We start from the raw sequence: 25,770 nt of genomic DNA on the forward strand, positions 1-25,770 counted from the left end.
AAGCATAGAATGAATGTTACCTGTCTTCCTTGCTAGGAAAGGGGACACACAATTGTCCAGGGATTCGGCATATTGATCCTTGGATGAGGATATCTCTGACAGGACTGCTTAGCTCCAGTCATGGGCTTTGTAAGTTAATAGATGAGCATTTGAGGAAATAGAAAAGGTTTTCATGGAAAAACTAAATTGAGTTTTCAGGATGTCTAACATTTCCACAGTAAATTAGACAAAAATCCACATAACCACATTATACACGTTGTCTAAAGTTATCCACACTAATTGAAGTACAATGCATTGGAAGAAGACATACATTCCTTCACTTGACTTATCTTACACAAGTCCTTATTCTTACAAACTTTCGGGCTGTCCACATAGTGCAGCTCTCATATGACTGCCCAGGTAATGATCCATAATAAAATTTCAGCAGACACTATAGCATAGGCACAATGCAGCCATGTATGAAGGAATACAATGTGCTTGTGCTTCTACATCCTCCATCCTGCTTGGCCTCTTGAAACACAACAACTGGTTACATGGATCTGCCATGGATCTGTGAGTCATTTGGATGAAAAAATGCATGAGAATGGGTCCCAAAATGGAACTTATGCATAAGAAATCATGACATTATAAGTGAAACCTGCCAGAAGTACACTAGAACGAGTATTTCTCGTAACAGTCCAAGAAGCTGCCAGCTTAGAGAAATCACTTCTGCAAGTAGTGTGCAAGTGGGTTTCCACATGTTATCTAATTTCCTTCAACTCCCAAAAATGTGAATGTAGGTGGGTTAGCTGTATTAAATTCCCCATAGGTGTAAGTTAGTGTGTAAATGTGTGTGCATTGTGCCCTTTGATGCATTGGAATCCCCTCCCAGGTTCATGCTGTTCTGTTCTCACAGCCACACTGGCAGTATAGTGCAGCAAGTAAGGATGAACGAAGGAATGAATGGATTGATGAATGAGGCATTTTGAGTGATATATTAACAGTACTATAAGGCTTTTTCTTCAAAAAACAAAATCATGCACTTCTGAAATAGAGATATATCCTGTGGAAGTTTGAGCAAGTCTTTAATTTAAATAAAATGAATATATGTATTCATGCAGGAACTGTTATAGAGGTGTGAAAAGCCTAATAACGGCTGTCCTCAGGAGGTTCAGGATTTCTAGTCTCGTCTGTGAGTGACCCTAATAGAGCGTGACTATAACTCTAGCACAGTGTTTCCTAATCAAGTCCTTTAGGACTCCCATTTCTGAATTTTTGGTACAGCTGGTTCAGAGCTGGCACAGAGCTAAAGACATAGACTATAAGGGGTTCCCTGTGGATGGGCTTGGGGATCACTGTGTTAGCGGATGAAAAGAGAAAAGAAAGGTTAAGCCTCCACTGGAAACCCTTTTGCCTGCCTCTTGCGGGCTGCTGTAGTACTTCTGGTTGCCCCCCGTACTGATTGCTGAGGCATTTATAACAGAGACCAGGTGCCAAAATGGTTAGACAGCTCACGACCCAGCTATCCTCTGCAGCAGTATGTATGCGCTGTACTTATCTAAACCTTTTACTTTCTTTTACATTTATATTTTCTAACTTCAAGACCAAAATTGATTGGTATAGAATTTAATGTTATTTGTCGTAAGTGTTCTCTGTAGATTTGAGTTTGTACAGTATGCTATCAGAACATAAACCTAAGTGCATGCTGATTTAAATGCTGATTGGAATATTTCCAGACCTGCTATTTCTTGTTTGCGTGGCAGATTATACCCTCTCTGAAGAAAATGTGCTAGCCTGGGGGTTGGAGATACAACTGCTTGGCTCATGGGTAGGATACGCTGTGTGTTTTTTGTATCTTTAAGTGGACCTTGCAGATTCGGTGCATCTTAAAGACTTATCTAAGGTATTTGATTCTGCATTACCTTTGATTGTACATGATTGCTGTTTGTAGTTCAGGGAACCAAAATGTAGGCATGTCTGTTTCTTTCAAAACCGAATGGCAATTGCATTAAGAAAGAGACATGCCTAGAATGCATGCATACAATTTGACAAGGAAGTTTCTCATGTTTTTTTTTTTTTAGTTTTGCCTTGCCTGCTTTGTTGAGTGACTCACATCACATAAACACATTCTACGTGCATTTTCCCCCAGGACACAAACAATGTAAACAGACCCTGGTTCAATAATAGTCCGATTATGTTCGATTAAATTACTTTGCTCCTGTGCGTTTTCTCTGGAGAGAAAAAAAAAAGCGCGTTGTATTTGGGAGCATTTAAAACTTCCAGCTTGTGGAAGAGAGCAGCTGCATTTATCGATAGGCTGATGAATCCAGACCCCTCCTCCTATTCTTCCTCCTCCTCTTCGTAAAAAAAAAAAAAAAAAAAAAACCCGGCTCCCGTGCAAGAGAGCGGGTCTGCCATGATAAAGAGAGACAGCACCGCGAGCCCCATTAGACAGCGCGGCGAGCAGGACGAGTCTGTCTCCCTCGCCGTCATTTAATCGGAGGACAGCGAGACAGAGCGCGGGCACGATGCTGCCTCTCACCGCCGGCTCTCTCGCACCAGCAGCAGCAGCATCTTCCTCAGGAGGAAACCCGGGCTGCTGCTGATTCCTGCGGCTCCGCTCCTGTCACAGGCTCGGAAATGAAGAGAATGAACGTAAGCGCTTCGGAGTGCGTGCGTCCCTGCGTGCGTGCGTGTGTGTGTGTGTGTGCGCGCGAGTGTGTTGTGCTGGTGTTTTTGCGCTGCTGCTCCATGACCGCTGGCTTGCAGACGCACGAGCCGAGGTTTGCGCGCACGGACGCGGATATTGGCGCATACGGATAGGAGAATATGTCTGTGTTATACTGTCAAATTCGAATGCAACTTTGCGTCTTGGCGCGCGCTGTGCGTGGTGAGAGGAGCTGTCTGTAGACTGCATGGAGCGCAACGTTGAAAAACACACACACGAATATAGATGCAAGGGTTTTGTTCAGATTTCTCTGCCTTTTCCTATATGCATGCTGATGTTGGACAGTAAGAAATGGCATGCCAGGGGGTCATGTCACGTCACGTCGTGTCATTTCTGCTTGCATATCCCAGTGAGTGACTAGGACGCACTAAAAGTCAGTTTCAAAGACATTTTCAGGCACGCGCAAGAGCGAACGAGGGGGGATTTCCAAAGTGCACGCAGAAGTGTGTGTGTGAAAACGCCAGCTTTTCGCTTTATGTTTCTTTTCTTTTTTTCTCTCTCTCTTTGTGTGTGTGTGTGTGTGTGTGTGTGCAGCCTCGCTGGAAGACTTCCCCGATGTGGCCGTCTGGAGTGGGCAGCAGAGCGCCGTGTCCTCGCGAGTCGGCGCTGCGCAGAGCGGCCATCAGCGGAAACGTGCTCGCGCTGCCGCCGTATCACGTGCCCACGGGCCGGAGCGTGCGCGTCTTCATCTGCGCCAACCCAGACGGTAAAGAGCAGAGCTCGCTCTAACGGATGACTCACGAACCCTGGCGTGTGTGTGTGTGTGTGTGTGTGGAAACCCTCCTGAAACGTGAGTCACGCTTGGCCTAAGGTCTTATGACTTTGTTGGCTTTGTGAATGCTGTCCCGTCTCACTGGTGTGTGTGTGTGTGTATGTATGTGTGTTTTCCTCTAGGGTGTTTTATTTTTCTTGATTTTGCGGATTTTTATTAGTTTTATTTTTATGGTTCAATATCCATCAGCAACTGGCAAAATATCAGATCTGGATCAACAACCTGGCAAAAAGTTCCATTTCATCTTTACACTGCTTCACTTCATCCTCTGGATTACTCAAGCTTTTAAAATAAATGGCCATGTTCACACAAGAGATCTCACTTTAGCGTTAATTAATTTTTCAATTTCTAGTATTTGAGATAACCATGTTTGTTTCACCTTTTAAGACCAATATTCACAATTCTAAAAGAAAATCCTGTTTCTAAGATCATATCTTCAAAAATGAAAACACAGTTTCTTTTATTTCCCGACAGAAAAAAGAAAAAAATCTTTAAAAAAATACAAAAAAAGGACCTTTGATAAGGTTTACCACAAGTGATTCCATCCCTGTCCCAAATGGCCCCTAAACTACAGTATGTAGTTTTCCTTCTGCACTCTGGTGAAAGTGTTTAAGTGTTTAAGTTTTTTTTCCATCTGTTTACCTCTCCATACTGTTTCATTTTTTTATCTGAACTAGCAATAAGACACCGTTTCAGAAACACTCTCCTTTAATTCTCGATCCCCAATCCTAAAGGTATGAGCTCAGTCAATGCTCGGCATGAAACTTGAAATAAGTAACACTTTTGTCCAAGAGGTTTTGTCTTTTATTGTTTTTTTTCCTCTTACCCTCTGGGGGAACCCTTTCAAGTTCAGTTCAAAAGCATACAACAGAGCGCTTATCCAAAGAAAGTTCAAACTATCTAATTATCCAAATAACACTTGTGGAAAAAGTGTTGATTGGTATGTCTGCTAGTGAAGTTTCAGCGTTTGTGTTTTCTTTATTATAAAGGCAAAAGGCCTTCAGTTTGTGTAGCAGGTTCCAGGAGCGAACAATATTAATGGCCTGTCTAAAAAAATGACATGATGTTAGGGATTGGGGAGTAAAAATGGGTGAGTGGATTAGACTTCCTGTCAAAGATTCTTCTCCTAAATTTTGCCCAACAGTGTATGAGAGACTATGGAACCTGGAAACGTGCTCCATATAGCAATCCTTATTTTCCTTGGTCAGACCAGTGCCACTCCCTTGGATGAGAAAAATGCAACCATTACATTTAACAACGGACCCGAAAAAATTTGTACTCTCTTTAGGCAATAAGAATGCCACTGCATTGCATTTAATTCCACACAGCTTGAACTGTAAACTGGACAGCCAGCATGATAATGATTAATGTGATAGCTGTCAGTGTGCTCATGCTGGAAAAAAAAGCAATGTATATGGCACTGTAGGAAGGGGCCAAGCTGTTAGGACGTAAAGCAAGGGCAATCCTAAAATAACCCTGCGCTGGTTTGCAAAAATTCATTAGGGCCATTAGGGGAAAGGGTGTCGGTTGTGTGAAATCTTAAAATGATGACTTAGCAGCAGGGCTATGAGAGCCTGTATTTTTATTATTTAAAAAAATTTCTAAATTTTCTTATAAACCAGTCCATTCGTGTAACTTTGTTTAATACATTTTGGGGCAATCAATTAAAAAGAAAAATTTCAACAAAAGCACAAGTTGGCATTCATCAATACAGACATACAAGATATTTGCTTATTTATTTATTTATTTATTTATGTTTAATATGCAATCTTTCTACAAAAGCAGGACCACTGTGTGTGAGTGATGCTAAGGAGCAATACAGTTTGTCACTTACAGCAACGGGCAATGTGAAAAGCATGCAGCAGTAGATTTCACTCTGAGCTGCGGGAAAACCTTAAAATAGGGCTTCTAATCTGGGAGTAAACAAGGCAAGGAAAGGGCAGGTTAGGTGAGAATAGAGAGAGCGAGATGTAGAGAGAAACAGACAGGGGTGAGATGAGAGTGAAACAAAAGGAGGATGGGATACCCTTACACTGTATCTAATAATAAACCTTTAAATATGACACATAATGATTTTTTTTCAAATGCCATACCACTTTTATTTTCAATCTATCTTCTTTTTTTAGGCTTCCTATTGGGTTATGTTACATTAAAAGGAGACACATTACAGTATTTGTTCAATACTTGAGTTAAAACAACTTAGCTTTAGCCTCCAATATCACTAACTGTACCTTTAATAAATTTGTGTGTGCAGAATACAAAAATGCTGAGATAGGTTTTTGATCAAAACAGCAAGAGATGCAACAAAAATACATAGGAGAAAGAGTTATTTTTGTAAAGTTATTAAATGGCATAAGGTTTTTCAGGGCAGTACCAGGGATGTAGTAAGAAAAAAATGCGTATGCTGCTGTCATGGATCATGACATGTATTAACACACATACACAGCCACCACGTCTTTATGTCATGATAAAGCTTTATGTGCTTGCATACTGTAGGGGAAAACACAGATAATCAGAATACCTAACCCGCATCTAAGCAGTGGAAAACCTGACATATTTCTATTCTACAGCTGCAGAGAGCAGATAGTGGACAAATCCAGCTCTAGGAAAATGCTCAGGGATTAAAGACCTGAAGAAAACAGTGAAATGTGAGAGAAAAGGGAGGCTTTCTGCAGGGTGTAAATACATTCCACATCTATACGTTTGTGTAAAAATGAGTGTGGATGAGAAGTTAGGTTATGTCTCCTGCAGTTTATGTGATGATCAGCTTACATGAGCACTAGAGGGTGCAATTAATTCACTAGAAAGTTACAAAAACACTCACTCTTTGTAATAAATGTTTTAAAATCGTTCTTTTTAATAATCTTTAATCCCGAAACTCTCTTTTTGGGTTCTGACTCTTCGCCATGCCATGGTTCAGTGCTTCTTTATGATTTAGAGGCACTGCTGTGAGGAGGAAGGGGAGCAGCTGCAGAGTTACAGTAGAAGTCGAAATGGCAGCTTTGAGGAAACAAGGGGAATAACATTTAAACGCTTGTTTGGTTCTCCGTTCTTACTCTAGGGCAAATCCAGGGTGCTTAAAGATTTTATGAGCACTGTTAATTTTTTAGAGAAAGAGAAAGGGATCTGATATTCATAGACTTTTTTTTAGTCATTTACTCGTACCATGTAGTTTGCTTAACACCTTACACTCTTGGCTCCATTATTTAGGTAACTATTTTAATTTAAATTGTTTAATTATGGCTATGCTTTTATTTAGTGCCTACAGTGATTGTCACAGATTGATCACCTTTCGTAACAAAATTGCAGATCTGGCTTTAAACTATCTTTTTCACAATAAATATGTTTTTATTTGGAAAGTCACTCCTGTCATGCAACATTGGACAAATATGGACCACTGTACTGTATATAACCGCACTCTGATTTTACATAAAGTGTAGTGACAATGCAAACAGTACCATTTTCATAAAGATTGACCAAATTTAATGGGTAATGTTTTATGACAATTTTTTTTTACGTTGACATTGAGGATCCTATAATTAGCTAATATTATCAGATTAATTAATTAACATTAAAGATTATCTATTTTGCTAAAATTATTTTTTTGTCATTTTAGACATTTAGATGGGTCTTCATTGTGTGTGTACAAACAAAAACATAAGGAAAAGACAAAGCATTGCCTGCTTTTCGTCCTTTTTACATTTTTGTATTGGCCTCCCTTTTGTGACCTCATATACGGTGCCTTCTTGTTCAGCTCTTCTGTTCTGTGGAGGTATGTGGCACAGCAGTAGCTCATTTACTTAGACACTGAAATTAAATGCCACTGCATTGCATTTTACATTTAAAGGAGGAGTAAAATAAGGGACTTTAAAGAATGGAAAAAAATTATCTAATGTATATATTTTAGTTGGAGCATTAACACACACACACACACACAAACACACACACTTTGTGGAACCTCTTAAATCTATGTTAACTTGTTAAAGAAAAAGCAAGTTTATAAAAAAAAAAGGATTAAATGACATTTTTTGAAATTTTAACTACTTACACCTGCATTGTCTAGTGTTTATTTAATTTCACACATGAATAAAAGTAAGTCAACATAAATTAGCCCAAATTAAATTACAGCATCTTAGGAATCGTTGCTTATTACTTACTGAACTTTGACCTCTAGGTATAACTATTATTTTATCTCTAGTTAGCACTTCATACTGGTCAGAGTTACAGTAAATCTGGAATCTTTTGGGAACACTAAGAATGAGGTGGGAATGCATCCTCGAAAGGGACTCCAGTCCATCACAGGGTGCTTTGCACGCACACATTTACAAATTAATTCACATGTACAGTAGGGACAACTTAAAGTAGCCGCTCCATCTACTGCGTGGGGGTGTCCAATTTTATCCTCAGTGGGCTGTCAAGAGGGCATGTTGTCATTCCAACCAAGCAGAAAGCCAAGATCAATTGATTAAGCGTGTGGTATCCGGTATGGCTTGTGTTTAATTAAATTTTAAAAATTGCCCCCACACTAACCCTGGCTGATAAGAGTGGACACCCCTGAACTACTGGCATTTCTTTGGGAGCTAAGGCAAAAGCAGAGAACCTAGAGGAAACCTACATAAACATTGAGAGAACATGCAATACATTTTCTTTTCAATTGCTTTTCAATTGAGGTGCTGGTTCATATTCTTATGATTCTTATTATCTAATGTCTGTAGATAGGAACATTGGAATATATGCAGGTGTATGTCTTATTATTATTTTTTTTATCTAATTAATTAATTTAATTAATATAATATATTTATATAATAAAATATGATTAATATAAGTATTATACAAGTTACTTAGTTTATTGTTACTATGGTGTCTGTATAATAAAGAAAATGTCAGTAAAGAAACACATAACGTAAAGCAAAGTCTAAGTTGGGCAAAAACAATAGATAGCAAAAACTTTTTTTTACATATTTTGGCGTAGGACTTTTCTCTAAATATTATTAGAATATATACGCGTTCACATTATGTGCAAACCATGACAGAAACCAGGCCCATTTTCAAGCAAAAATCAAAGCATGGTGACAAGCCAATTGCATCTCTTTTTTTCTACAGCTACTGTGAGTGAACTAAACGCGTTTAATGGATTTTTGGAGAATGCTGCAACCCAAGATTAATGACATTTACACTATTATCGTCATTGCAATCACCCCAAAAGAAAAAAATGGCAGGTGTGAATTGCTTAACACCTATTAACATTATGAAATTTGGATGTTGTATGGAAATATATCCCATATACAGTACTTAATAAGGCTATTTAGGATACTGTGGTGTAAGCACTGTGGTATAGTTTATAGTGCAGCCTTCTGTTTTACTTCCCAATCCGTACTTTGTGCCTGTATCACTTACAGTGGTTTGGCTGGTACAGTAAGTTAGGCAGAGCTATCACCACTTCACTCCAAAGGAGTGATTTGTGTATAGAGACATGAGATGAACATGATGGGTGGGAAACTGTTAAGTTTGCTTTGTCTGGTTCTCTCCAATATGACAGGTTATGTTATAACATTAGAGGATAAATGACTGATACACAGTCGGATGATGCACAGTAAACAGCTCCTAACAGTAGTTTGATAGGAAGCTGTCATTAAGTATTGAAGTTACACTAAAGCTAGCAGGATGATGCTTTAAACTTAAGTTTTTGTATTGCTCATAATGTTTCTCATGATCTTTAAAAACCTTTGTCATTAAAAAGATTTTGTGTGCAACAAAACCCAACATTTTTTTCATTGATCTAATTTGCTGCCGCTACTTTCTGCTTGGTTCAACCAACAAATTATTGATATTGAATTGTTTACTTGAATAACACCAAACACATCTGCAGGTTGATTTATGCATTGTACCAAAACTGTAGCAAGTGGAGATCTAGTACAATTTACATTTTTTTTTTAATCCTTGTAACATAAAGAAACCACCTACAAAATATTCCCTCTTAGTTTGCAATGCGTCTTGCTTCATTTGGGGAAAATGCTTTTCTAAAAACTACAAAATGGATTTATCTCATTTTGCAATGAAACTGTCATTTAATAGCTGTAGTCTTTTTTTTTTTTTTTTTTTTTGCTTGTATTACAAGCTTCCTGTGATGCAAATAAGAAGTGTCAAATAGAAAGCAAGGAATCAGGTTTCGGCAATTAGCTATTTTGGATTTTATTCTCTAATATACAGATGACAGACAGAACAGTGCAAAATAACTGACCAGTCTTTTGATGGTACCACACTTATTAGTCTGTGTTTCTGTATTTCATGTAAAAAAAAAAAAAAGTTGTCCAAGATTAGAAAATTTTAATATAAATCTCATCTACATGCATGGACCAACACTGATGTTTGTTTTAGAGGGAAAGAGTGTTTAAGCTTTACTCAAAGCACCTGGGATGGGCAGAAAAGGTGAAAAAAACATGCAGTAGATTTAGAAACTTAAATAAGAGCAAGATTAGGATCTCACAGCCTGACCAAAGCAGGGAAAGAAATTAAGTAATAAAAAATATATATATTTATAACATTTTTGTCTGAGAATATAGGCATAGAATTAAATAAAATAATTATAACTACTGTATGTCTTGTTTTACATATATGACCTGATAAAAAAACTTGGCCGCTCTGCATACGAATTAACAAATTAAAAGGCCTTGGCTTCACACGGGTGTATTCTATGATGGTTAGCTTCATGTTTAATGGAGAGCAGAGAATCTCAGAAAGTGGTCCCTAAAAGTGTTCAATAAAGGACTGTTTTATTTTATTCAATTCAGCTTCATCTCCTGAGACTGAAAGGATGTTTAATGGCAGTCTTTTGGAGCTTTGAATGAGGCCACAGGGCTTTATAGGAGAAACTGAAAGTATCATTTATTTATTTTATCCCTCCCCTGCCCTTCTTTTGCCTCCCCCCCTTTTTTGCACCAGCTCACCCTCCCCCGTTCAATACAATCTAGTTCAATAATGCTTTATTGGCACTGCTTTCTCTCTCTCTCTCTCTCTCTCTCTCTCTCTCCTTCCTCACAAAAAATGATCTCACCAGTTTTCACTCCTTTTCTCTCGCACCTGGTTTACAAACTATCATTATCAACCACAGCAAATATTTAAACCATGAGATCTAAAAAGCCTGAGTGAACGCTACAGCTCTGGACAGTCTGCTGCCAGACACCATGTGTGTTTGTGTGTGGAAGTAAGACAGTTTACAGAGTGCAAAATGATGCAGTTGGTAGATATGTACAGCACATATAATATACTACCGCTCAAAAGTTTAGGATCACTTTCTAACTCCATGGTCATTCCTGATATTTATTTATTTATACATTTTAAAGCAATGCTGAAGGCATTCAAAATATGCAATAATCTCTCCTTTGTACAGTTAATATTGAGATGTTTCTGCTACTTATGATCTATAAAGCCTTCATAATGGCTCTAATCTGAGGGTATGATAATTGGTGATTTTAAAGCTAGTGACTCTAAATTAACTTCTACTCTGCAGCAGAGGTAAGTTTTTATATTGCTTTCCTGGGATGGTTTTCATGAGAGCCAGTTTCATCATGGTGCTTAATGGGTTTAGCAAATGCACTTGACAATACTGTTCTTAAGAACAGTGTCTTAAAATAACAATTAATTATATTCCAGTAAACCGGTGACAGGATCATGGGAACCCAAGGCCCATCTATGCCTGTGGGGACCAAAGGCTAGCCTGTCTTGTCTGATCCCTCCAGAAAAGCCACTACAGCACAATATGTTGAAAATAAATTCAGTGCTGGCCACGATAGAAAGGCACTAGAACACCCAGTGCATGACAGCCCACCACGCACTGGGTCCAGCAGGCAAACAGCCCAAGTCTGCTTATCCAGCCTCCAACTTCCATCCCCATCTGATCGATGTACTGTAACACACAGCACCCAACGTTCTGGTGCCACACACTAGAAAACACCCCTATTTATTTATTCAGTCAACATTCCAGGCATCACAGGCTCAGGTCTGGACTTTCACTGGGCCATTCCAAAACCTAGATTCTTTTATTTTTCAGCCATTCTGCTGTATAATGAGTGGTGTGCTTGAAATGATTGTAGTATTATATGTAGATCATTGAAGTATTGTAGTATGACCCAATTTTGACCAAGCTTTTGCTGTTGGACAGATGGCCTCACATTTGCCTCTGGAATACTCTAGTATACAGAGGAGTTCATGGTTCATGGCAAAACAAGCCCAAATCATCACTCCTCTACTGCTGTGCGTGATAGTAGGTATGAGTTGTTTCTGCTGTAATGTTGTTTGTTTTTCTCCAAACATGGCACTGGGCATTACAGCAAAAGAACTCCACTTTGGGTCTAATTTGTCCATAGGACATTGTTCCAGAAGCCTTGTGCTTTGTTCAGATGCAGTTTCGCCAACATCAGTTGTGCTTCCATGTTCTTTTTTAAACACTTTCTCCTGGCAACCCTTCCAAATTAACCATACTTGTTCTTCTAATTGTGCTGTCATGTCCTTTAACATTTAACATGTTCATTGGGGCCTAAAGGGTCTGGGATGTTTCTCTGAGCATTGCATTGTCTGACCTTGGGGTAAATGTGTTGGAATATCTACTTCTGGAAAGATTGGCAACTGTCTTGAATGCTTTGCACTTGTGATTAATCTTTCTCACTGTAGAACATTGAACTCCAAATTGTTTGGAAATGGTTTTTATATCTCTTTCCAGATTGATGTGCAGCACCAGTTGTTTCTCGAAGATCATTGCTAACTGTATGTGTTTCCCTCTTGGCATTGTGTTAACAAACACCTGAATGCTCAAGACCAGCAAACTACCTGATATCTGAAATATATTGACACATTCAAGTCATTCTCATGCCTTATGCCAAATTATACAGGTCACTCAAACTGCACAATTTAGTGGAATAACTTTTCCTCTATACTAACCCTTTTTTTTTCTGTTTTTTCATCATAAGGTTTTTGACAAAAAAGGGGTGCAGGCTGTGCGACATACACTACACAGAAGATGATGAAATGTTTACAGACAGTGCACCACTAACAAGAGCAACGTGCATAAAGTGTTAAGACTAACATTGAAGACAAACCATACATTGGGAGACCATAAACCATGACCACATACATGAAATTGGGTATGCATGAAACTAAGCACACCATATTGTTTTTCAAAGAGTACTAAAGACTTGGGTTTCAACGATGGTGAAAAGGCATCTTTGGTGAGGGAGAGTTTGTTGAATAGTACCATTGTATAGAGAAAAGTTTACTTCACCAGCACATGCAATTTGAACAACCAAACCAGTTACGTATACTTTTGCATCACTTGGTACTGACATCCATCAAGTCAATTGGTGTGCTGTAAGAGTCCCTCGGCATGATGGTAAATAATTTATCAATTTCTACATGTAGTACTTATCAATTTCTACATGTATGCAAAGGTCTGGTAGTTTTGTATAACCAATATCATAGTTGTTTATTTAATGTTTTCAGTAAATAATTTTTTTAATAAATTAGGTTTCAGAGAAATATATATCACTAAAAAAGTAACATCAAAAGGTGCATCAGCTGAGATTAGAATGTCTGGGGGTTTAAACGTAAAGTAAAACAAATATTCCATACAACTCATTACTGGAGTTACTTGACTTTTGTGATTCTTTTTTATAGCTAAATCCAATCATTGTGCTGTATTATTAGTTTATTTTATAACCTACAAGCATCAACAGGTGTCCACAGCACCGATCTGCCCTTTGGCACCTGCTTATTTGTTGCAGTTGATAAATTGTCATATCGTTATTTATCCAGAGAGACATCTAATCATGTGCTGTTCTTGGTACAGCGCTGTTTTTGCCTGATCTTTGCATCAATTTTTCCGAAACTCATTGGGAAGAATTAACTTCAAAAAATATTGAAGAGCTTTGTTCATTTTTGTACTGTTGATTACTTTTAATAGCTAATTGAACAGTGTGAACAAATACAACTGTAGGTCGATTTATCAGTTGCGATACTACTATGTGAGGCGGAGTTATATTTTTTGCAAAATCATACAGTATTCACAGTGACATAAGCAAAACAGTTTTGAAGTAAACATTTGGGCATAAAACCATTTCAAAAATATATTCTCTAACAGCTTGAAATTCCTCCTGCTTATTCGATTAAAACTTGTTTTTATTTTCGTCAAAAAAAGGGAGATCTCTTTTTTCAAAAAAACTGTTCAAATGCTTATGTAGTTTCATTATAACCCCTCATCATAGTCAGAAGTGTATGTGTGCTGCATTCATGGTATTGGTTTATATTGTTCTACTTGGTTTACATTTTCATATACAATTTTTTTTCTGTTCTAATCTTTTTTTCTGCCCTATCCTGTTATTGGTTTGTTACCTGATGTTGTTCAAATTTCCTGTGTCTCACCCTTGATTGGGTTGTCGATTTATATGTCCCTGTTCTTAGTTTTTTTTGTTGTTGTTTTTTTGTGGCATTTGCTTTCCCAATACTGGTTTATGGATTATTCTAGTTCAATGCTGTCTGCCTGGTTTTAACCCATGCTTGGACTTTGACTTTTGACTAGTCTGATTTAATTATGCATGTGCATCCTGCCACTACAACAGCACATTACAATGGTCTGCTGCACACGAGTCTTGTGCTGCTGACATTTTTTGTAGAGAGGATATGGAAGAAGTAGACAGAGAAGTAATTTGTCAAGACCAAGACTTAAAGAGAAGTGGATAATTAGGCAGGAATAAGTCAATACTGGTTTTACCCGCTCCAATTTTTCAGTCATTGAATGAGGAGAAACAGAATGTAAACGACACATAAATACTGCACTTACTCCGTAAAGCTTATAAAGATATACAGTACTGAAAATTAAAATGGTAAGCAGTTATTTTTTTAGACAAAGGCAAAGTATATTTGTTAAAATTCATCTTGTTGCTGAAATGTCACATCAGATTTAAATTTTGCAATTCTTATCTTTTTGTAGGTAGGATAAGAACACTGTGAATACTATCTATAGGAATTAGCTACAGACCTCATGTATAATCAATAAACTATAAGATTCCAGCCACCAGAGAAAAACTGGATGAACAATTACTAAAATGTAGACTCTGTTTGGGTGAATAAAAATCAATGATATTCTTTTTCTGTTTATCTCTGCACTTCTGCACAATAGATATGATGTAACTGCAAGGATGGGGATAAAGTGCAAGATGTAAGCTTTGACTTGGGCTTGCATTGTGTGTATCACATACCGTAAAAATCATCGTTCTTTTATACAAAAATTGGTTCAAACAGTACAGACCATAAATAAAATAACAAAAAATTTAAAGCAATGGCTTAAAGACACTAAAGCATCAATGCGACCAAATAACATCCTATGTTTTGTGATTTATCTACATTAAAAATGTAATGCCTCCTTTCAGTTGCTGTAAAAAATCAACAATGTTTACCTACTCACAGACTATACTCTATATTGGAAAGGATCCATTTGCACCATGTGTTCTAGACAACACTTTATTTTTTCATTGGACCTGTTGTTTTCACAGTAGCACACCTGAGCAAACACAGAAATAATATGTTTCAAAAGCCTGGTGAAATGTGTGTAACATTGGAAACTCCTGACCTTGAACTGTCTACCTATTTCCTGAATAGAATGTGATTAAAAAAAAAAAAAAAAAAAGTGAAGTAGAGGGAGCAAGAGGTTTCTACAACAATAAAATAGAGTCAGTGCAACCTTTCTATAAATAGAATATCTTATATAAATGTAAGTGGCTTACAGTATGATGAAAACAAATTTTATTAGGTGTTAAGTGGACAGTATATATGAAACTGATTAAATATAATTACTGTACCTAGTTCCCAACCAGAACTTGCTTACTAATGAATTTCCCACAATTGTAGGTATATTTTATGTTTACATATCAGTGACTTTGTTACTTTTGATTCTATTTATAATTACATATATACAGTATAATCGCTCTTGTCATTGGTGTCATCTCCATAAGCATTCTGTGGTGCAGCTGAGACAGAAGTTATTTTTCAGTATAGATCTAATTTAACTTGGGATTATATCATTCTAATAGCAGATATAATTTGCTTTAATTATCTGCCAATACAACTGAGATCATTTTAAGCTTGTAATTAGCGCTAATGCCTAGATATAGGCCTAATCAAAATATGAGAAAAATTATTTGTAATGAGTTTTAGATCTTTTCACTTCCTAATATATCATTACACAAAATAAAAGCATCATTGAAAGAAATGCAGCAATAAGGCACCAGGGTATGCGTACATCTCCAATGCCCGGGAGCGTTTAGCAAACTCACATGTTCACACCTAACACCCCCCTCCTGACTTCTGTGACTCTGAAGTATCAGAGCCACAGGCTGGTGTGCTATTTTTGATGATGTAACCACACACATTTGTTAAAGAGAACATAATCAAGTGTTAGTGCTAAATATTACACAAGAAAATAATAATAAAAAAATCATTTCTGACTAAATCTGTCACTTGAAGAAGATCACAAGAAGCTTTCATGATGTAAAAATGCTGTAAGTGTGTTGCCTGAGAATTTTATTCTGTGTGTTTGGTTGCAGATACGGAGGCAGAGAGGAATGCTTTGAAAGAACACGTCTACCCCAAGCTGAGGGATTTCTGCAGAGAAAACTATGGCATTGAGTTCCAGGTAAAAGAAGTGTTTTTTTGGGGTGGGGTGGACTTTTTGGTTGGCTAGAAAAGATATCACAGAGCTTTCCTCAGTTGAACACAGCTATAGGTGTGAGGGATGGCGTGACTAAAGCTTTCTGTCTGCTTCATACTTTGTTATTCTCTCTCACTCACTCTCTCTCATTCAACCTTCTGCTTGAAAAAGCAGCTCTGTCAGATTTAGGCAGAGAATGAGATGTACCTTTTGCTTGGCCCTGATTTGATTTCATCCCCTCCCTCCTTCCATTCTCGCTGAGGATGCTTTACATTGCAAATTGATTGTGTTGAGGGAGAGAAGAAAAAAGACAGATCTCTATCGTGGCTGTTTGTTAAACAAATCCAGAAGGGTCATGAGAGATGGTGGCCGGCGGCTGAAACAGATGCCCATGATTGGACCAAAACAGCATAGGCTTGGGGCTTGTCCTGGTTTAGAAAGCTTTCCCTTCAGCATCTCTTACCCTTATGTAAACAAGTTATGCCCCATTTAATGGAGAAATGGTGTCTTATTCAGAATTGAGCCATTATGGTTCTTGAAAAATGTCTAATTATTTCACTATGGTTGAAAAGACACATTTTAAGTGAGACCTTTACAGCAGGAGCCATTTGGGAATGATTTTAAATGAGCTTGTTTTAGCTCCACTGAGTAATTGAGATTCAGCCTCAGCAGCACCTGTTTTTCCTCTTTTATCCGGCACTGCATTTATCCAGTCATTTCATTAGAAGCACAGCCCCTAAATGTGACAGAGCTACATTATCACTGAAGAGAACTTTGTAGGTGTATTAACAGAGAACATGTTACAGAGAACAGGTCCGTGCTGAGAACTCATGTTAGTTGTCGATCCACTCTCAGAAAATAAAGGTACAAACCGGTAAATGTTTCTGCCCAACACTTATCTTTTACATTGAAGAATAAATATAGTCGTTAAAAAAGATTTAAGCCTTTAAGAATAAACCTCCAGTGGTACAGCACCTGTAGCTTATCATCTAGACAAAAAGGCTGAAGGTATTAATAGGTGTATGCTTGCTCTAGCCATATCTAATATCTAACTGAGTTGAAACCTCATCTCTCCCTCTCTCTCGCTCTCTCTCTCTCTTTCTCTCTTTCTCAGCAATAAGCAATAACTTAAAGTTATCATTTCCTGTATGACTTTATCAATCTCTCACATCATTATAGAAGAATTTGGGCCCATTTTTTTGTACAACATTGCTTCAGTTCATTGATGTTTTGCACATACTGTATGCACATCTTTCTTAAGGTCTCACTACAGCATTTCAATTGGGTTGAGGTCTGGACTTTGAATAAGCCATTCCAAAACCTTGGTTCTTTTCCATTTTATCTGTTCTGATATAGATTTACTAGTGTTCTTCAGATCATTGACCTGTTGCATGACCCAATTTCGACAGTTTTAGCTGTCAGACAGATGGTTTTGCATTTACCTCTAGATTATTTGGTATACAGAGGAGTACTGTACATGGTCAACTCAATGACTAAAAGGTGTCCAGGTCCTGTGGCGGCAAAAATAAGGCCAACAAGGCCATCACCCCTCCACCGCCATGCTTGACAGTGGGTAAGATGTGTTTCTGCTGGAATGCTTTTTTTTTTTAAATGGCACTGAGCATTAAGGCTAAACAACTTTGGTCTTATCTGTCCTTTAGACATTGCTCGAAAACCGTACATCTTATTTTAATTGTACTGTCATAAACTTTAATATTAAACATGCTCAGTGAGACATGTCATGTAGGGTCTCTTGTTTTTCTGTATTTCCCTGGGCATTGCACCATCTGACCTTGAGGTAAATGTGCTTGAATGTTTATTTCTGGGAAGATTGGCAAAGATTGCCTTGTTCACACGGGCGTTAAAATCGAGCGTTTTTTCCCCCGTTCGTAGCGTCCGGTGAGCGCGGATCAAGCGGCGAGTGTTTTCTACACGTAGGAGTCAATGAGAGTGTTCACACGGGCTTTGGTGACGTGCGTTTGTCCGGCTGCGCGTTTATACGGCATTAAAAAAACGTTGCATGCAGCTTTTTCTTGGGGTTCAAAACCCAACAAATGCAAAGAAACCGCTTCTAGTTCGTTTTCTGCGCGTTCATTTTACGCTTCGGAGGACCAGATATATCCCATGATCCTACATGCTATACATGGGGAAATGCGGAAAAGGGCAAAATAAAAAAAATAATTGTTAAAAAACTTACGCGGAAATTTTCGCATATTTTTAAACCTCAAAAAAACCTTCCTTTAATCCGACGTTGTGCAGTCAGAGAGTGAACCCGGTAGCGGCGGGCTTTCATATCCAGTTCCCGACACACTGCCCCCACAGGTTAACACACAAACTACAGTTGGGGCTGCAGGCTGATGTTAGACAGAGACAAACGAACGCCGGTGTAGAAGTCAATCAAGCGTCACTACAAAATGCAACATAAACGTCTAGGACGTTCAGAGCACGTTCGTTTATCCAAAAACTTAACGCCCGTGTGAACAAGGCCTAAGACCATTGCTTGTGTCTTTCTCTCTTGGCGTTGTGTTAAACATCTGAATGCTCTAAAACCTCTGATTTTTTTGTGTGTGTGTTTGTTTTAATTTATATTATTATCATTTACAGATTATGATTAGTTCTTTTATTTTATCAGTTATTTTGCTTCACCAACACATATGCTTTCATCAGGGGCGTAACTAACTTCGAGTTTGCAACTGACAGTTGGTCTTTATGTTCATGTATATATAGATCAGGAAATTAATCATGATTTTATTTTGTATATTTCTTCACTGCGCTGTCTAGTTAGGCCGCTGCCAGCACAACAAATGACGCATTTCTAGTCGTTTTTAGACATGACCATGAGTCACGACAGCACAGCACTCAGGTGTTAACCTATTTTGTCCATGTTCACACAAGCCAAATGAACCACACAGGCTTTGACACACATGGTCTTGACACACATCCTGCATATTTTATCTGGGAACATGTGTGCATATGTATAGTGAGCCTGTAGGGGACATCAGTGGACATTTAGGATTGAATATGTCCCATAAATAATTTATAGCTATAAAGATCTATACTGTATTAGCATTATGAAAAGGTATGGTACAAGAAGATATATAGTTTGACTTGTTTATTTGTGGGCACGTTGGATGTAAGGCCTGGAGATTCTCTCAGACGATAAATATGATGTGGCACAATGCACAATTCCTTCTGGGAGGTTTTGCTTGATACTATTTCCTATGGCAAATAGCAAATCTGTGTGTGTGTGTGTGACAGAGAAAGAGAGAGAGAGAGAGAAACAGAATATGCCTTGGGTGTTTTCCCTGTTTACTTACATGCACGCACATACACAGACAGACACACACACACACACACACACAAACATGTGGGTGATATGTGTAGCTTTTGATTGACAAGATGATATAATATGAAAGTAGTTTGGAGTAATTAAGATGAGCTACATGGTGCATTTGTAAACTTTGTTACTGACTACAGGACAAGGTCTGCACGAGCAACATAATGTATCGCATGTACTGTATGTAATTCTACACTCTCTATTCTGTCTCAGAATGCTTGATTCTGATTGGTCAGAAGAGATTTATTTGCTTTAGCAACCTGGCCTTGACAGTGTTTCCTTCTACAGGGTTTATATCGATATGATCATTGTAATACATTAGCATTTCTGTAGTATCACCCTACACATGGACGTGAATGGTGTACACTTACAAATCCACTGAGCTGTTAATATAGTGAGGATATGTTTATGTAGCATTTTTAAAAAGAGTCTCCAGTGTCAGTACATTGTGAAAGACAGGGGTAGAGCTTGTGCTTTTTGTTCTTTAACATGGAATATTCTTCAGGACAAAATGCAAAATTGGCAAGCTGCACTTTTTGTCGAAGAGAAGGATAAATGAGGAAACGACTCCACAGATGTTCTGAACAATTTAAAATAACTACAGTATAAACTAATAAAAAGGGTGCTTTGTCGTGATTTAATTAATTAACTGTTGTAATAACCAGCAAACTGTTATGGCATAAGAGAAATAAAACATTTTAGGACATGCTATTAGAAGTTCCATCCATCCATTCATCCAATCATCCATCCAGGAATCTCTGTAGCCATTTGTACAACCGTGTTAGGACCTCTGGTCAACATACAGTACACACACTTCGGGCAATTTGGAAATGCCAATTTGTCTAATCTGCATGTATTTGGACTGTGGGAGGAAACCGGAGAACCTGGAGGAAACCCACCAAACATGAGGAAAACATGCAAACTCCATGCACACAGACACGACACGGGAATCGAGCCAAGGACCTGGAGATGCAAGACAAGAGTGCTAAATCGCATCATACTGTTGGATTTTAACCATCACCATTTTTCTGTTGTTGAAAATTTCCAGGAAAATAAAACAATATTTTTATACCTAAAACATCACAAGTTTGACCATGGCCAAAGTACAGCAATCATAGGACCCATGCAAAGGCTTTCAATTAGCTGGTGATCTTCTATTTAATTATATCAACACACACCCCAAACCTTGTTTTCATACAAACAATACCTTTTAATGATGGGCTGAATAGTCCAGCCAGGGAGCTCTAGGAGAGAGCAAGCCATCAGCATTAATGAAAACACGCTGCCATGGCGACGCTAGCCACAATGTGCCGTGATTATAGGCTTGGTGATACAGGCGGGGTGTAGAGCTTTCATAGCCGCCTCTCGAAATTAGCCTGCCGATATGATTTCTTAAAAATTTGTAAAAGGTGGATGAAAGTCAGAGAAGATGCTGTGTAAGGCTGTTTTAGGAATTAATAAATATATAGAGAGATTTTAATAGTAGGAATAACCTGATATGTGAAAGAGTTTATATGTATGGCAAAGCTTGTTGTTGTTGTTTTTTTTTGCCAATTCCAGAGGAGACAAATAAGAACAGGGAAGGAAAATCAGCTGAATTAAAGAGAGAGAAAGAGAGAGAGAGAGAGAGAGAATGATGGAAACACAAGCCAGACACGCTGCTTCTTGTTGTTCCTTTAGTTTATTCGGAATTAAAGCGGTTTGCCCCTACTCAACTGTGTCAGATTGTCTCTTAGAGAAAAGAAATTAACCTTTTCATGCAGACATGTGGATGATTGATGGGGATTGTGAACGCTTTGCACATTGTGCTGCTCCCTTTAGAGTGAGTCGAAAAAATGACTTTTTTTTTTTTTTACACCATATAATTTGGCTTTGTGGAGTTTTAGTTATTACATATGGCTCACATTATTTGCAGACATTGGAGGTGTTAAGGCATTTTCTCTCCCTCTCTCTTCTTTCTCTCTTCCCTCTTCTTTCTCATAAATTGAAAAGGCGTGCAGTCTAGGTGGCTGGTTGCCATAGCAGTAGTCTAATTGCAGAGGCACTCAAGGCGCAGGGCATTCTGGGTAGTCGTGTAAATCAGGAGAACTTTGACAGGGCTTTTAATTTTTCTTTCTCTCTGTCTTGCTCCCTCTTGTATTTTACCTCCTGCTCCACACACACACGCACACACACATATATACAGTATATATATATATATATATATATATATATATATATATATATATATATATATAAAACAAGCTTCTTACACTGTTTCTTCCTCTTTGCTTCTCATCATAATTGACCATGTCATATTTCTTCCCTAATTGCCCCTAAATGGAGGCTATCAGTACTGTAATTTGTCTATTCTTAAAATGACACCTCCGCATATAATCACTGGTTGGAGAGCAGCCTAAGCAACGCTCGTGAGCACTTTCACTTTACTCTGAAGGCTTTCTGTGACTTGAAGAGTAAATTATTGAATTAATAAGGCACTGTAAGTAAGTGTATCATACAGTATGGCACATTGTGTTTGGCACATAGATGGGGAAAAAAAACAAGCCGATTTTGTGAAACTGAAATGCGGCTTCTATTAAACCTGATGATCATGTCTTACAATATACAACTCTTATCCTCAGAGTTATGATGTGTGTTCATGAAAACTGCAGTCTCTTCAGTTTAGAAGCAGGCGTCACCCTTTTATACCTGTTTTGCTGGTACTTATGGGGTTGCTTGATTTTCAGGGAGGGTACTCAGAATTTAGAGTTGCCTATTAATGTGCTGGTCAGCACAGTTTAATTTATATTGTAACACCGCAACAGACATATGCACTTGCACACAGTATCTGCTCTGTGACAGTTGCAGTGCCATTCTGTTTTAAACAAAAGGTGAGCAATACAGCTTACAGTACATACTGTAAATACAAGAATTCTCAAGCCAGCCAGTAAACAAACCACTGAATATAAAATTTCATGCAGGTATGCCCAACCAGGGACCGCTCGCATGTAACAAAGTGCACACAGGTTTGTGTACTTTTTATCCTCAGAATCGGAGACCCCAAACTCACAGAGTCAGTTGCCAAAGGTGTCTCATCTCATAGACTTACAGATATTATATAGTTTAACTATAAGAAATTAGAGTTCATGCCTCAACCACCAAATTGCATCGAATTCTTACTAGTGCACTTACCTTTAAACATATTCAAAACAAAACAGTAGTTTATAAAATAAATTTTAAAAAAACTGTTTAGCTTTGCTAACTCTAATAAATAAATAAAGTAATTAAGTTAAAAAAGCTCTCTGAGATTGAAAACAGGATGCGAAAATAAGGTTATATGATCAGTGTCACTTGTGCCCATTGGCTGAATCAACCTGATTAGTGTGACTACTGTTAGTATTACTAATTATATTAAATAAATGATAGTTTTCACACATTAAAAATAAGCCACATACATTTATTGCGGCTGCTAGGTGGCGCTATGGTTATTGAAGGGACAGCTACAGCACTTCCAAGTCCTACCCTGGTGCTGCCTAAGGTCTGTAACTTTATGTGGATTTAATAAAAGGCCTAAAATAGCTCATAAATCACTCAACAAGGGCTTTGAGTGTTTTGTTTGCTTTTTGTGTGTACAGTAGAGACTATAAAGTAATGTACTCTTAACTTAAAAATAAAATCCTCAAAGCGTTTTAAAGTCTACTGAAAAGTTTCAAACTACTCTTTTTCTTAATTTGCACTGCAGCAATCACTATGTCGGGATAACAACATCCAAGTCTGACTTTCAAATTACAGATTAAATGAACTGGATCAAATAATTTGTCCAGTTCAGGGATTAGAAATATCTCAATTGATCATGGAAATCCAAGACACTTTCCTATTTCCAGATAGCTCCCATATAGATTCATTCAATAATTTAAATTTGTAATTTAGCCCTTTACAGCTCTAAACAAAAAAGAAAAAAACAAATGAAATCAATTGTACAACCAAACATACAATTGATTAATAATAAGATCTATTATTGCTAAATTAAGGACTGAGTAGTAAGCATAGTATACTGTAATATATATATATATATATATATATATATATATATATATATATATATATATCAATTAAAACTGCTGATATCATTTAAGCTTTCATGTATGAGCAAGCAACTTGCAGCACATACTGTTGTACATTATATTAAATCCATTTAAAGAAGGTTAATGAATAGCATCAGCTGCGAAACTGAAGGGGCTGATAAAGCGCACGCTCTTAGCTACAACATAAAACGCCCCAGTACAGAATGTTTCATGATTTATTAGGAACATTTGATTAGCAATCACATCATTCATTAGAGCAAAGAATTTGAGTTTAGTATGCATGGATTATAATCTAATAGAAAGACATATGGTGTGTAGACGAAGATCTTTAATCTTGTGCAAGTTTAAATTGGGTCTATAAGTATTTGAACAGTTTCATTTGAACAATTTTTGCCCTTGAACACCACCACAATGAATTTGAAATGAAGTGATCAAGATGTAATTAAAGTGTAGACTTGAATTCAATTAGTATAAAAAAAATATTAACCATTTACGAATCACAGCTATGAATCAATTAATGAATTACACTCTCTCCATTTTTTCAGGCTTACAAGTAATTTTACAATTGACCAATAAGTATGTTAATGGCCAGATGTGGGCTGTTTCATCATTATGTCATAAAACTTAACAAAAAATTCAAAGTAATGTATTTGCTTGGGAAGTCTCAATATGTAGGGCAACATGTGCCTGAGGAGGAGGCCATCATTAGGCAAAAAAAAAAACATCTATCAGAGAAATTTAGAAGTTACCAATTCGATAATTTGGTGCAATTTTTAAAAAGAAGGACTGCACTGGCAAACAACACCAAAGGCCCGAAAGCCCACAAACAAAAACTAAAAGAGGTGATCAAAGAATTCCTTAACTTCACTGAAGAAGAACTCTGTCAGAACAACAAGCAAAGTCAAGAACTGTCTGAAGGAGAGAAGTGTAGGCAGATCTGTGTCGAAGTCTACAATCAAGAAACACGTTTATGAATACAGCGGGTTTGACCTTAAGATGTAAACCACTTGTAACCATCAAGAACAGAACGGTCAAATTAAGCTTGCCAGAAACTCTCTACAAAACTGTCAAATTTTGGTACAAGATTCTTTGGACAGATAAATCTATACATCAAGTTTATTCAGTACCACAATAACGGAAGGAGAAGAGTATGGAAAGGTAAAGAAAGGCCTAAGCATCCTGATCCAAAGCATACCACATCGACCATGACAGAGATAGGGTTATGGGATGGGAGTATATGGTCGCCAAAGGAACTGGGTCACTGATGTTTACTGATTCTGTGACTTCTTATAGAAGTAGCAAGATAAACTGAATGTAACTGCAGTAAACTCCTGGCAAGGCGTCTTAAGTAAAAAAAACATTTATTCGTTATTGACTGCATAGTATATTTTTCAAAGACTTAAAAATATTCCTTATATTTATAATTAAGAGAAAATTATAGCACTTAGAGTTAATGCGGTACTTTTTCTTTCTAACCCCTTGAAATAAAGCTGACACTAAAGCCTACTACTAAGCATACTACTATAGCCTGTGCAGCTAGCTGTCTGCTATTGCTTTATACGTATTAGCCCTCACGCAAGGCTGATCTGTTTTCTTTTCCTGTTTTCTGCCTGGCTTCATCCCGAGCTCTCTGAGGCGTACTCATAAATAGCTAAGCATAAGCATAAAGCCTAATGATTATACCTTTAGGAACTGTGAGTTTATTCCCCGCAGCTTATCAGTATGATATAAACAGCAGCAGAATAACATGTTTAATGATAGACTTTGTAAAGAATGTCCTTTTAAGTATCTCTCAACCTCAACACCAACATGGTGACACTTTACGCTACTCATAATCACTGCGTTCTGTCTTCCCTTCACAGATAAGCACAGTTTAATCCTCTATCAGCTTCTATGAGGGATTTACATAGAAATAAGCATACAAATCCCGAGATCAATGTTCATGATGACAAAGCCCTGGCCAATTGTTATACAAAAAAAAAATGCATTTGTTATATGAGTCTCTTGAGCATAGAGGTCTAGATGAGATTAAACTAATGAGTTCTGGCTGTTATGATATTGTAACGATAATATTTCTAGGAGAATATTGGGCATTGTAAGGCATGGTCTGTAAGCTGAGATGTAGCACCAGATGTAGGTTTTGCATTCATCTAAAATTTATAAAGGTCCAGTTATACAAAACGTCTAGCTTAA

At 37.6% G+C, this 25,770-nt stretch overlaps 1 protein-coding gene across 1 annotated transcript in view; it reads left to right on the forward strand.

The window, feature by feature from the left end:
- Positions 1 to 2,517: 2,517 nt before the first annotated feature.
- Positions 2,518 to 25,770, forward strand: part of LOC128544404 (NACHT and WD repeat domain-containing protein 2) — a 54,676-nt gene continuing 31,423 nt past the window's right edge. The window contains exons 1-3 of the mRNA XM_053514504.1: positions 2,518 to 2,634; positions 3,242 to 3,413; positions 16,073 to 16,161. Coding sequence (XP_053370479.1) covers positions 2,620 to 2,634; positions 3,242 to 3,413; positions 16,073 to 16,161 — 276 coding nt within the window. The 5' untranslated portion in view covers positions 2,518 to 2,619. The remainder of the gene's footprint in view (positions 2,635 to 3,241; positions 3,414 to 16,072; positions 16,162 to 25,770) is intronic.

The sequence above is a fragment of the Clarias gariepinus genome, chromosome 1 (assembly GCF_024256425.1).
Source record: "Clarias gariepinus isolate MV-2021 ecotype Netherlands chromosome 1, CGAR_prim_01v2, whole genome shotgun sequence".
NCBI lineage: Eukaryota > Metazoa > Chordata > Actinopteri > Siluriformes > Clariidae > Clarias > Clarias gariepinus.